At 38.2% G+C, this 14,349-nt stretch overlaps 1 protein-coding gene across 2 annotated transcripts in view; it reads left to right on the forward strand.

Annotated features, from left to right (window-relative positions):
* The first annotated feature begins 339 nt into the window (after window positions 1–339).
* Window positions 340–14,349, forward strand: part of LOC23687815 (mitochondrial 2-oxoglutarate/malate carrier protein) — a 32,437-nt gene continuing 18,427 nt past the window's right edge. The window contains exons 1-2 of one of the 2 annotated variants that reach the window (XM_021849256.1): window positions 340–492; window positions 577–806. In XM_021849256.1, the coding sequence (XP_021704948.1) occupies window positions 751–806 (56 nt within the window). In that variant the 5' untranslated portion in view covers window positions 340–492; window positions 577–750. Of the gene's footprint in view, window positions 807–14,349 lie in introns of both variants that reach the window. The other variant, XM_011494872.2, reaches the window with a different exon arrangement.

Below are 14,349 nucleotides of genomic sequence, written 5' to 3' on the forward strand. Positions count from 1 at the left end.
GTTCAATCGCATATAAAATATATTAATTAGAATTTTCCACTCTCTCCGTGTACATTGCTTCCCTTTGCAAGCAACACAGTGGGGAAAAAATGTTTGAGTTTGATACAGTTTCAAAATATATTTTCACAACCTTCAAGCTCGATTTAAACGAAATGTGTGAATTGTTAGATAGGTCGTTTCAACGCTTGTTTCAGTGTAAGTACTAAAATTTGACAAATATTGGCTTCAACCCTGAACAGTTCGTTGACAGAGAACGTCAGAACCGATTCTTCTTTTTGATTACAATCTTGACCTTCGTCCGTTCGCATCGCCACCACAAATCCGAAACAGCTGATAGTGTTGGTACATGTCTTACGTACACACACGAACGACACCCCACCAGTAAATACAATCGAATTTTTATTCACCACTCGTCTGCGTCTCGTCTTTAGTGATCACGAATCGGCGCCACCAAGAAGTGCCAGGGGCCAGTACTCGTTCAGCTTCCCATCGGTGAAATGATCGTTCTCGCGAATTTGAATTTATTCCACCGCCACCATTAGTCATCATAGTAATCCAATTGCATTTCCCTCGCAGACAATCATTTCCCGGTCGCTTCCGCAGTTTGTGCAATTTGAATATTGAAAAGATAAAGGAATCGAACGACACAATCTATCGGAGATTTTATTTCCGTTTGCTGTACTATTGGTCCAAGACAATAATTGAAATCTACATCGTCAGAAACAGCCAACCGACGAATCAGCAGTAATAATGGGCGACAAAAAGAAGCCAGTCTACATCCAGTATTTGTTTGGAGGTCTTTCCGGGTAAGTAATTTCTGAGCAAATATACTTTGGATGTTATCTAATATGGGGTGAGGGTGAGAGTTATTTTCGTGCGTTGATAGGTGAAACTTAACGCACATAAAAAAAACGTACGAAACTCGCGAAAACGGATAAGAGACGAACTCACATTTTGGTCACAATCCGGTTTCTACGTATTAAATGAACATAAAACCATAAGAGATATGTACGTCACTAGGTAGACTTTGTGATAGATTAGACCGGTAGAACAGAACTGCGAAGATAGATTGATTGAATATAATACTTGCTGACCTCTGTGTATCCCTTGGAATCATATCTGAGTTCTGACCTCACGAAAATTGTGTTAATGGTGTGTTGGTTGATTACGTACACACAACCATTCAATAAGAATCGACTCCAACATGCCAAGCAATCTCCATTGTAGCAACGACAGTCAAGGGCACGGCCGGCAAACCTGTAGGAGGCATTAGGGTGGATCAAAACATCGGTTTATATAAGGTTATTTGTGTTAACAATTGGCTTGTTTAGGGGTATCCTGTTTTTTACATATTCTGATTCTACGTTAAAAACTAAGCCAGAATCCAAAGTTTCATAATTTTCCGTGCCCTGGAACTATTTTTAAAACGCGTTTGAAATTAGTATGGAAAACGCGTTTGAATCACCCCTCGGCTAATTTTACTTCGGCACGAACTGTCATTATGTAAATGTAAACTGAAATGTCATTAAGTCGACGAATTGTAATCTTTTTTTATTCATTTATTATATCAAAATTGCGATATTGAAGCGCAATAAAATCGTGTTACATAGTAGTTAGTAGTGAAAACGAAGTAATTCTTTCAATTGGTAGGTATATAGTGTTTGCACATGTGCCGGGTTAGTGTTGTGCTGATACTGTTAGATACACTTATCAGCTTCAGCTGTGTCGAAGATCGTGTCCAAATCAGACATCTATTGTAGCAGTATAATTGAATTTTCATACATTACATTACTACAAAAAAATCAAACTAAATTAAGCTTAGATTCAAGCTTAGCGAATTGACAAATAGAATAACAATTCCCTGCAGAGTGAAAGAGAGGAAAATAAAAAAAAAATAGTCATAAATTACAACTAATATGCATACCAAAATTTGTTATTTTTTCTACGTTAAAAAAATTCTGGAATAACTAGTGAATGTCAAATTTTGATGCCATAACTAATTTCACTGTTCCTTAGATATTGGTTCATCACATCATAATGGTGAGATGATATGGACTAATGCAATAATTTGACGTTTGAGCGGTGCCGAATTCACAGGTTGCTATGGTCACATAAATAACGCGGCACCGCTAAAACGTCAAATGATGAACTCGTGCATAGGTCCATTTTACTCTATCAATAACTACTACCGAACGAGGTGACTTGCAACGCTTCAAAATCAATCAAGAAAAACCATGGTATAAACCAAGGCTGCCCAGCGTACGTCCCGTGGAAAGATTGAAATTTTTTTTTAGGAAGAAGTCCTCTATGGCCGGACAGCCTATATGCCCGGACAGTTTGAATTTTCCAAAAACGAAAAATGATATTAACGTTTTAATATTCCAGGATTATACCAAAACACATTTTTGCAGTGTATACAAACTATGACGTTTTCATGTCCAAACGTAAACAAACAGTAGCTGTTAAAAGTTTCACTCTGATACAATCTACCAAAAAAATGTGAAACGATAAAATTTCATACAAGTGTAGCCACAAATGTTTCTTATAAGGTACCGTGGAGCAAGTGGGTAATGGATTTCGCATAGTTGGAATTCTTCAAATCCTAGAGACTTTAAATTACAACAAATGAGGTCGTGTATATTTTTTAGCTTGACTCCCACCAAATATAAGCAGAATGCTGAATTTTTTTATGTTAAATTGAAGACAAAAGTACAGAAAAAGTTTTTGAAAGACGTCTTTTTACTTTTCGTTTATCGTTTTGAATAATAAATTTAAAAACTAACAGATATATTCACGATTTCTATTACCTTTATCATTTGTTGAGGCGTCCCAATGAACAATAACATAAGTAACATGTAAAAAAAGAAAATTTCATTCTTATTACTTTAATTTTCTTCTGTTCAGTTATTTTTGTTGAAATTCACTTATCCAGTTAAATATACCAAATATTTTCACTTATCCCATTTACCCACTTGCCCCGTGGTACCTTAATTTAAGCTGAATTCTCGCGTAACTTTTCAAAACGTCCTAAGTAACAAATGTAAACAAATCGAGATTATCATTGCAAATCATTTGCGTTGCACCACTTAGCAGCACATTAGAACACTCGTTCTGATATATAAACAACAAATTAATCTATTAAAAGCTTAACAAAATGACCAATGTTCAAAACTGCATCGCTTTTAATCAATTGTTACATTGGACCTTTGATCAGAGAACCGACCACATGTCATATGTAACATTTATGAATAAACACGATTCTAATGTTACATTGGACATTCCTGAATAAAGCTTTGGAATGGAGTTTAAAAGGTAGAATGATTTGTAGAAGCGTGTCTGAGACACTACTTAGATGTATAGAATGCCATAATAACTGCTTCTCAATACGCTTCCAATCGCAAAACGCAAAATACTGTTAGCCATCTATGCTTTAGTAGCGCAACTAGTCAGATGATGAGAGATTTGATTTTTCACGCATCCATCACATGCCGCTGTGGGGAAAAATGTTTTATTTACCTGATATAAGACGGTTCACAATGAAACAGTTAGGCGGAAAAGGTAGGAATATCCATTCTCTATGTTCTACATACGTTTGTTTTTTGTATTATTGCACTTCTTTCATAAAAATTGAGATCCGGCTGGTAGGAGCACTAGTTTGAGGTTGGAAAACCAGGATATGTGAGGTTAGTTTCATTGGAACTTTCGCCTGAGCGATTTTTGCGCTTAAATAAAACACGCTTCGGGACATTCTTCGCTGCCCCTAAAAATACCATTGGGTAGATAAATGAATTCTCTACCATTGGATCTCATTCAATTTCATACATAAGTGAAGTAAGTGGTGAAAATAAATATTTTGTTCCGAATGTTTTGAAACCATGAATGAGTTTGACATTGCTCTCGTCAACCATCATCATGACGACAGCAGCACACCCCACCGGACGAATAATTCGACAATTATTGTCGTATTGGGAGCGAATCATTTCAGTCGATATTTTCAGAGTCGCACTGCCTCGCAAAATTGAAAACGCTCAAGTGACAAAAAGAGAATGAGTTACACAAAACTGTATTTTGGTCTTTTTGCCAAACCATGTTTTACCGTTCCGCTGGATTGGATCAGCTGCAACTTCTCTTTTCATATTATTAGCGCATTGCGTGCATATAGGGGAATGATATTGAGCACAAGATTGAGCATCATGATGTCATTGTATCAATCTGATTCAGATGCATGATCGATCAAGCATATAAATATGCTTCCAGGCAGCAACACGAGCAACGTACATGCGCGACTTGCTCACACATATTTACATATTGAGCGATCAATCACCGAAGAGAGGAGAAGCTGTATGTATTTGTTATGCGTGGGCTCCTTTCTCGAGTTCCTGCAACAAGATGGACGGCGTCGTCGTCGTCATCATTCCCCACCGCAATTTCTTGTTTCAACCGACGGCTGGTGCTGATTGCAACACAGCCGTCACCACCAGCACGTCATGCAGTGGGAAACTCACACATGACCATGTGGGCGAAACCGTCATAAAAACGGGGGGAAAATTGAGGGAGAATCAGTGAGAGAGCAAAATGTCCTACATACAGCTCAACATTTCCCCTCCTTCTGTTGTTACATAGGACACATAGACGAAGGGGAAGAAGTGACGTCGTGGGATTGAATGAATCAAAACAAAGCACAGCTGGTGTCTCCGATTAGCACACCGCAACAAAATGTCGATATTTTCAGAGTCGCTCTGCCTCGCAATACTGAATACGCTCAAATAACAAAAAGAGAACGAGGTACATAAAACTGTATTTTGGTCTTTTTGCCAAATCATGTTTTAGGCTTACGCTGGATTGGATCAGCATTCGCTCAGCTGCCAGTTCTCTTTTCATGTTATAAGCGTATTGAGTGCATGTAGGAAAATGTATTCAGCATCATGATCTTATTCTATCAATCCGATTCAGATCCATGGTCGATGAAGCATATACACATGCTTCACGGCAGGGGATTTTTTTTATTATCGTACAAATTGGGCCGAAGGGTCTCAGATTTTCATGAAACTTTTTCCACAGGCAGGGCTCATGGATATATGAATAAAAAAAAATTGAGAAAAATTCAGGGTCGCCTATTTTTCCGGAAAACTCAGGTGGAAATTTTTTGTTTTCCCTTGACACTACTTACTTTGAAAAATCATAACTCAAGAACGAAGCATCGTAGAAACAAAGTTTTTTTTTATGAAAATTTAAGCAAATTTTCTCAAAAATCCAAAAAAAATATGAACTGGAAAAAGTTTTCCACAAAATTTTCCACCGTTGGGAAAATTCGTAAAGAAAAGCCGGAAAAACTATGCCCGAACTCGTGGAAAATTTTCAAAAAAATATTTTCGAGAAGGTAATTTTATAAGCTTTAATCACTGAAATTTTTGGAATGCACTTTTTTTTCGTTTTTGAGTTATGGCCAATTTTGTGAAAAATGTCCAGATGTGCCATATAAGACTTTTCTTTGAAAAATCATAACTCAAGAACGAAACATTGTAGAAACAAAGTTTTTATATGAAAATTTAAGCAAATTTTCTCAGAAATCCAAAAAAAATATGAACTGGAAAAAGTTTTCCACAAAATTTTCCACCGTTAGGGAAATTCATAAAGAAAAGCTGGAAAATCTATGCCCGAACTCGCGGAAATTTTTTATGCAAATATTTTTGAGAAGGAAACTTTATAAACTTCAATTTTAGTAACTTTTAGGATGTACTTTTTTTTTGTTCCTGAGTTGACCATTTTGTGAAAAATGACCATATTAGCCTTTTCTTTGAAAACAAATCTTTGCATTTTTTACAAAATTGACCATAGATCAGGAACTAAAGAAAAGTACATCCTAAAAGTTACCAGAATTGAAGTTTATAAAGTTTCTTTCTTAAATTTTTTTTTTTTTTAATTTCCGCGAGTTCGGGCATAGATTTTCCAGCTTTTCTTTATGAATTTCCCCAACGGTGGAAAATTTTGTGGAAAACTTTTTCCAGTTCATATTTTTTTTCGGATTTTTGAGAAAATTTGCTTAAATTTTCATACAAAAACTTTGTTTCTACAATGTTTCGTTCTTGAGTTATGATTTTTCAAAGAAAAGTCTTATATGACACATCTGGACATTTTTCACAAAATTGGCCATAACTCAAAAACGAAAAAAAAGTGCATTCCAAAAATTTCAGTGATTAAGGCTTATAAAATTACCCAGTGATGAGAAAAGTACTGGAGCAAACATTTACCGCCTCTACATTTACATCTTTCTACACGACCATCAAAATCCAAAGCAAACCATGACCGTTCAAAACCAAAAAATGTCACGGCTCTTCAAAACTGTAATCTTCTTCTTCCTAACGTTTTTCAACCCCGAATGCGAAATGACTCGAGCACAGTGGTGACACGATTTTTGCGGTTTTCGGGGTTTTGCATTTTTGCTCGATAAAGGTAGCATGAAATTGATCTTGTTTATATGTATCGCAACGGAATGATTGTGCTCTTTCTGTTAGAGCTAATAGATTTCAATTAGTTGAAAACACTAGCGAAATATTAGCGATTGAATGATTTAACACTTTTTTCAATCATTCACCTTGGAATGGCTGCCCGAAAATGGTCATAGTGGAGAGACAGAAACAGTCAAGCAGTGTGTGAACCGTTGGCAGCGCAACGCCTGATGGTATTGATGCTGCTGCTGCTTTGTGTTTTGGTTGAATGGCAGAATCGATGTACTGTGGTGAATTGTGGTCACAGTTCCCAAGACTGAAATTACCTTCTCGAAAATATTTTTTTGAAAATTTTCCACGAGTTCGGGCATAGTTTTTCCGGCTTTTCTTTACGAATTTTCCCAACGGTGGAAAATTTTGTGGAAAACTTTTTCCAGTTCATATTTTTTTTTATTTTTGAGAAAATTTGCTTAAATTTTCATATAAAAACTTTGTTTCTACGATGCTTCGTTCTTGAGTTATGATTTTTTAAAGTAAGTAGTGTCAAGGGAAAACAAAAAAATTCCACCTGAGTTTTCCGGAAAAATAGGCGACCCTGAATTTTTCTCAATTTTTTTTTATTCATATATCCATGAGCCCTGCCTGTGGAAAAAGTTTCATGAAAATATGAGACCCTTCGGCCCAAACCCGTACGGTAATAAAAAAAAATCCCCGGCAGCAACACGAGCAACGTGCATGCGCGACTTGCGCACAAATATTTGCAGAGCAATCATTCACCGAAGAGCGGAGAAGCTGTATGTATTTGTTTGGCATTGGTTTCCTACAACACAATCGACGGCGCCGTCATCGTCATCATTTCCCACCGCTATTTTTTGTTTGCGCCAACGGCTGGTGCCGAATGCAACACAGTCGTCACCACCCGTCGTGCAGTGGGTAACTCACACACGAACAAGTGTGGGCGAAACCAGCATTGAAACGGGGGGAATATTGAGAGAGAAACAGCGAGAAAGCAAAAAGTCCCAAATACAGCTCAACGTTTCCCCTCCTTCTGTTGCTACATAGGACACATAGGCGGAGGAGGAAAAGTGATGGCGTGGCATTGAATGAATCAAATTGTTGTTGTTCGTGAGAAACTTTAACCCGAAGGTCATTCGCCCCTTCTTCAAATGAATCAAAACAAAGCACAGCTGGTCCCTGCGATTATCACACCGCAACAAAATGAGCAGTTCAACTTGAATGTTGAAGCAGTTCAACGCACGTTGATACCAAATGAAATAAAACATGCTTGTTACTCAAATCAAAATGTCCGATGTTACTATAACTGAAACAAAATGACCGAAATGAATGTCCAATGTAACACTTGTTGAAACAGAACGACCTATGTGATTTATCCTATGTACATATTTTTGGTCAAAACGTCCTATCTGATGTTTTTATAGATTTCAGTGTAATTTCCAAATAAATTGACAAAATTTCATTTCATACGTTGAACTCTATTACACTGCTTCCCTCTACAAGCAACACAGTGGGGAAAAATTGTTTCGTTTTGATACAGTTTCAAAATATATTTTCACAACCTTCAAGCTCGATTTACTCGAAATCTCGAAAACTTATTCATATAGACTCAAGTCAAAAAAGTATACAAACTTACTTTATCGATCCTACGTGTTTCTCAGACGAAATTCTACACGTTTTGCTCTGAACCAACTCGATTTTTCACTTTTAGAACGTTTATTCTTCGGATTTACAAAACGACGAAAGTAAGATTTTCAACTTTCGCAACCTAACCAATACTTTCGCCGCCCCGCTGTATGGAGGAGACAAAGTGACTTAACCACGAATCAAAACAAAACACTACTTGAGCCGATTTTACACTGGTAGAAAAACGTCGCAAGTAACTGAATGAAACGGCTTATCATTTTGTCATAAAATTTTTGTGTGAAATAATAGGAACTCCATAGTTTTTGAACGCGAGCTCATTGTATGCAAAATTTAAGCAATGTACACGTTGAAAAAATGTTAAAAAGGTGATTCATTTTAAAACAGTTTTAGAAGACAGGTTGTGAATCTTCTGAATTAATTTTCTCAAAACCGTATGGAAGTTACTTACGTCGATTTGAAAAAGTAATCGAGAAATGTGTGAATTGTTAGATAGGCCGTTTTGAAAAGTTACGCGAGAATTGTCTCCGTACGTTGGCTTCAGTAAGTTTTGCATCAATCACAATGCAAAATTTATTAGAAAATGACCTTTTTTGTAAACCATTGCAAGTCCTCTATGGCCGGACACCTCTTATCCTCTATGACCGGACAGTAAAAATTTTAACCCAATAATTGGGATCTAATTTATAATTCGTTTGTTCATTAATTTAGGGTACAAAAAACAAAGAGCAACAAAAATAAAGCATAAACAACAAAACTTTCGGTCCTTGGAGGCCTTATAAAGTGCTGTAAACATGATGCTTTTAACAATCAACGCTCCGTCATCGTAATCATCGTCATCATCGAAACTTGAAAAGCAGTTTTTCTGTTCAAAACTAAAAATTATTCGATGAAAATGTGTTCACTGTCTTTCGGTAGAGGAACAGAATACAGTCAACACATTTTCCTGTAAATTTTCTTGATTTTGAACGAAAAAACTGCTCTTGAAAATTCCGAAATCAATGACGGATCCTGCCCTCTTTTTTTAATAATAGTTCTCACTTCTTCCAAATCAAATCCCAGCAATTTTCGAAAATGTTCTCTTGATTGAAAATATTTTCGAAGTCCTGAGTAACTTGATTTTCAATTGGACTAGTAAGTCCTAAATTAAAATTGTGCGCGCTTTCAAACTGCATAGCAAGTTTTGGGCATTTTTGCAATTGGTTAGTAATAATTTGTTTTCCTCTTTTAATGCCGGTATTGGCTTCTGAGGTTTTTTCAAAATTTTAGATAATTTCCAAAAGGGCTTAGAGTCAGGGTCCAATTGAGAAATTTTATTTTCAAGTTTTTTGTTTCTTAATTGTGAAAAACGTTCTTTGATTTCTATCTGCAAAACCTGCCATATAATTTTCATGGCAGGATCGCGAGTGCGTTGAAATTGCATTCTCTTCACGTTTTCAAGACGGATCAAGAGTTTAAGATCATCGTCTATAATCTTCTTTTTTTCTGGCGTTACGTCCCCACTGGGACAGAGCCTGCTTCTCAGCTTAGTGTTCTTATGAGCACTTCCACAGTTATTAACTGAGAGCTTACTATGCCAATGACCATTTTTGCATGCGTATATCGTGTGGCAGGTACGAAGATACTCTATGCCCTGGGAAGTCGAGAAAATTTCCAACCCGAAAAGATCCTCGACCGGTGGGATTCGAACCCACGACCCTCAGCTTGGTCTTGCTGAATAGCTGCGCGTTTACCGCTACGGCTATCTGGGCCCCATCGTCTGTAATCACGGATTCAAATTTTACTTCACGTTTTGGAATTGCAATGCTCTTGATTTCAACAATGGAATTTGTTAAAGTTTCAAGAGCATTATCAATATCTTGTTTTGTTTGTAAAGAAATGTTAACATCAAGATTAGAGTCAATATATGTTTCATATATATATTCCAGTTGGCTCGAAAATAATTGAAAGTGGAGCTGATAGGATTGATAATCGCTTCATGGGATATTTGAAACGTAACAGGGACATGATCAGACTAAAAATCAGCATGAGTAACTAATTGGCTACAAAGATGAATAGAGTCGGTTAAGACCAAATCAATCGTAGAAGGATTTCTAGAAAAGGAATAACACGTAGGGCTAACAGGGTACTGAATTGAGAAATATCCTGAAGAGCACTCATCAAATAAAATTCTGCCGTTGGAATTACTTTGCGAAATATTCCATGATCGATGTTTGGCATTAAAGTCACCAATGACAAAAAAAAATTGACTTATTGCGAGTCAATTTTTGCAAGTCAGTTTGGAGCAAACTAACTTGCTGTCAAGAGCATTGAAAAGGCAAATAGGCAGCTATGAAAGTAACGTAACGCTCTTGGTTTTGAAATTCCAATTTCACTCCTGTATAGAGAAGAAAGACGTAATTCTACGTCAAAACTGATTGATTGAATTAATTACTTCGCTTTCCCATAGTAGTTCTCATACAAACTTTAAAACGAATGGCTTGTGCAGTTCATCCAAATGAGCTCAAATTTTGAGAGGACATACAGAAACTGACCATGAATCCAATGAATAATGTGAAGCAAAACCGACATTTGAACCACCCTAATAGGCATATATGCGTGATTGCATTGGTTCAAGATCATTGATATACGACTCGGCTAAAGTCGCAGCTAGCCAATACGTAGCACAGTTTAACAGTAAACACACTGATAGCTATAAAATCTTTTTCTTCATTTTGATGGGACTGATTACAGATTTGTTGAAATTGCACCAATTGCACAAATCAAAATCAATCTGGAGAAGCCATTTGCCGTTCAATTGGCGCCTTTTTCATCGCGATGGCATCTGAGAATCGAGACGGGGACCATTGATTGATAAAAGCAGTCCACCGTTGCGATACGGTTCATACAACCTTTGATAAACTATGGACGGCAGGTACGAATGTTTACCGAAATGATAAGAACCGGCATCAGGCTGCTCATATTATGTCCTTGTTTCGAATGAATCTGCTGCAAATAGTAAAGCAAACACGAAGGATTTGGTTGATTAGATTCGCTATTTTGGACGGCGACGTGTGGCCTGAGTACCGTGTGATTATGTGCTCTTATCATCGTCGTTTTATTTTTTGTTTTTGTTGTAGTGGGCTGAAGTTCATTGAGTTCAGTGATACGAATTCTACTAAATTATGGAGCTTCTTTCTATATACTCTTTTCGTTTGTTTTTTTTAATTAGCAAAAAGAATGCATATGTTTTCTGAATTGCATAATCAATCATGTGATCGAAAAGTAGGAATTGCTGGTTTTCAAGGCCCGGTGCGAGGTCAAATTAGGGCGGGACCATACGCCAACGTAATTTAATTTACGTAACCACTTTAAATGTAGTTATACAGTAATACTTGCTTTATGTACAATGTTTATATGCATAATTTACAGCTCGATCAGCTTAGTTACTAGGGCGAATTTACGCATTCCTAATAATGGTTCACCAATACCAGCGTGAGCCAGTTAAATTGAGCTCATCTTCACAATCATTGTTTACCAATGCCGATGAGCCCTTTTCTAATGCTTCTTGGAATGCCAAATATTACAGTCATCATGATATACCTCAGAATGCTGGACACTTATAAAGATGGCGTTTTCGGCAAGGTTGTTAATAAAGCAATCATTGATCGAGCTAGTTGATACTAAATTTTGCCACAAGATGACTCCAGTAAGCATGAAACATTTGTTTTGCAAATATCTCAAAACTGGACAAACATTTCAAAAGGGCACATCGACATTGGTAAACATTGGCTTTGCAAGACGTTGTTGAGCCCAATTCAACTCGATTACGCTCACCAATACCACTATCAGGAAGAGCTGACACCAATCTTTCTGATAGTGGTGTCAGTTTGCGTGGGCGGGATGAAAAGGGCTCACCAACAACGTTTCTGAAAAAAGGCTCAAGACCTCTTGGGCCCTTTTCAAATGTTTGTCCAGAAAAGACCGACCACTTAGAAAGTTGGCATCTTCGGCAGAGTTGTTCAGTAGCTCAAAGGCTATCTTTATTCAAGCCATGAAATTCGAGATTGGTTAGCCCTTGAGCTACTGAACAACTTTCTCGAAGATGTCATCTTTCTAAAACGTCTGAATCCTGAAATATTCGCAAAACAAAACCTTCAGGCTCACTAGTGCCGCCTGGTGGCAAAATCTCGAATTTCTTAGCTGAAATAATAATAGCCCTACTTAAGTCACTGAACAACTTTTCCGAACACGCCTTCTCTCTAGGGTCCTTAGATATCTGCAAAACAAAAGTGAAAGTTTCATGCAGGCATCGCAATCTCATCTGAGCGTAGAGATCATCTTTGCATGTCGAAAAGATATTGCTGTTTGCGTTTAACGTGCAAACCTTGGCTAACTGGGCTTCAAATGAGGTAACACAAAGCAATCAAAGGATACTTAGCAACCATAATCCATATCACACAGGGCTGTGTTGGTTGCAAAGCTCAAAGCTTTGATCCAACCCTTCTCCAGTAGAGAAGCTAGATAGAATACAGGACGCTTCGATGCTTTACTGGTTCCCCTATGGCTTGCTCAATTTTCACCACCTAATTAATTTCAATCTCCCTTGCGACGCCTATCCTATTCATTTGATCATTTTCAAAAAAAAATCTTCTATAGACTCCCTTTTCCTTTGAGTCGCATGACCGATAAAGCCATTACAAATTATAATAAAATATATTAATTGATCCATGCACGAGTTCATTAATTTGACGTTTCAGCGGTACCGAAATCACTCGTTGCCATGGTAACGTAAATAACACGGCACCGCTCAAACGTCAAATAATGAACTCGTGCATTGGTCCATAGTTGTCACACACTTGTAAAGATCGGTTGGTTTCTCTACAAGCTCCAATGGACCTATGCACGAGTTCATTTATTTGACGTTTAAGCGGTGCCGAATTCACTCGTTGCTATGGTCACGTAAATAACACGGCACCGCTCAAACGTCAAATAGTGAACTCGTGCATCGGTCCATAGATTATGGGCAGGCTACACTGATTACCATCGTGACCGATCAACAAGTGAAAATATCATCAAACTCGTTTTTAATTCTTCAAGTTTTCAAGCCAAAATGGAGTGTATTGGAATTTTCAAGCCTTACGAAAGCAATTACGGAATCTGGAAGACGAAGGTCGAATTGCTATTGGTTCAACGGTAAGTGCTGGGGCTTTCGGGTCGGGCGATGCAACACCCGAAGGCGCATGTCACTATGGACCAATGCACGAGTTCAGTCGTTGACGTTTGAGCGGTGCCATGTTGTTTACGTTACCATAGTGGTTTCTGCGATCGCGTACATACACGGTACATGTCACCACCACTACTTAAAAATTGCTGGTGGAAAATATAAACAAAGATCAGCTGTTTCCAGCAAAATCAAATGGCAGTATTTTCAACCAGCAAATTTGCGCATGTGTTCGTGACACCGCTCGGCGAGAGCTCAATGGTAGCTAGTGAATACGGCACCGCTTAAATGTCAAATTAGTGAACTCGTGCAAAGGTCCATTAGGCTACTTCTGGAAGACAGCCAATTGACCTCAACCACGGCGAAGTAGACTTGGGATGCGCTACGGGGCCAGTACGAAAAAGTCACGTTGATATCAAACGGTATACTGATGACGAGGACACCGAGCGGCTCGTATTCGAGATGGAAGAATTTTTCGAGGAGTGGCAGGCCAGGTATTGGACAGAAACCTGTAGGTGGCAATGGTGCTACGAAGCTTACCCGAGTCCTTCAACACCCTCACGACTGCGTTGGGGACCAGGCCGGACAACGACGTTTAGATACACTGGACAGAAGCGTGAAACAGGAAGTTGATCACGCGGACGGCAAGAAAATAACCACGGAAGGAATCGGTTCGTGTAGGCTGATTTGGATATTTCCGAAGGGTGAACGCAGCACTATTCTCTTCACGGACGTAGTGTTTGTTCCGCAGTTCGAGACCAATCTCATTTCTGTGAAGAAACTTGCTCCCAAGGGAGCTAAGCTCGTGTTCGTTGGGGATGGCTGCCACATTCTCAAGAATGACAAGGTAATTGGAGCCACAACCAAGGGACCAAACATGATCCGTCCTGTTTGCCTTCTTGGCATCGTGAGCCGGATGAGATTCGTGGTCTGGAGTTCAAAGAGTTGGCGAATGGGATTCACATCATAGATTGTGGGTGTTATGTGACCTGCGAATGTTGTCTCGAGGGCAAGCTGGTACGTACGCCATTTCCAAAG

Source organism: Aedes aegypti, chromosome 3, assembly GCF_002204515.2.
Source record: "Aedes aegypti strain LVP_AGWG chromosome 3, AaegL5.0 Primary Assembly, whole genome shotgun sequence".
Lineage (NCBI taxonomy): Eukaryota > Metazoa > Arthropoda > Insecta > Diptera > Culicidae > Aedes > Aedes aegypti.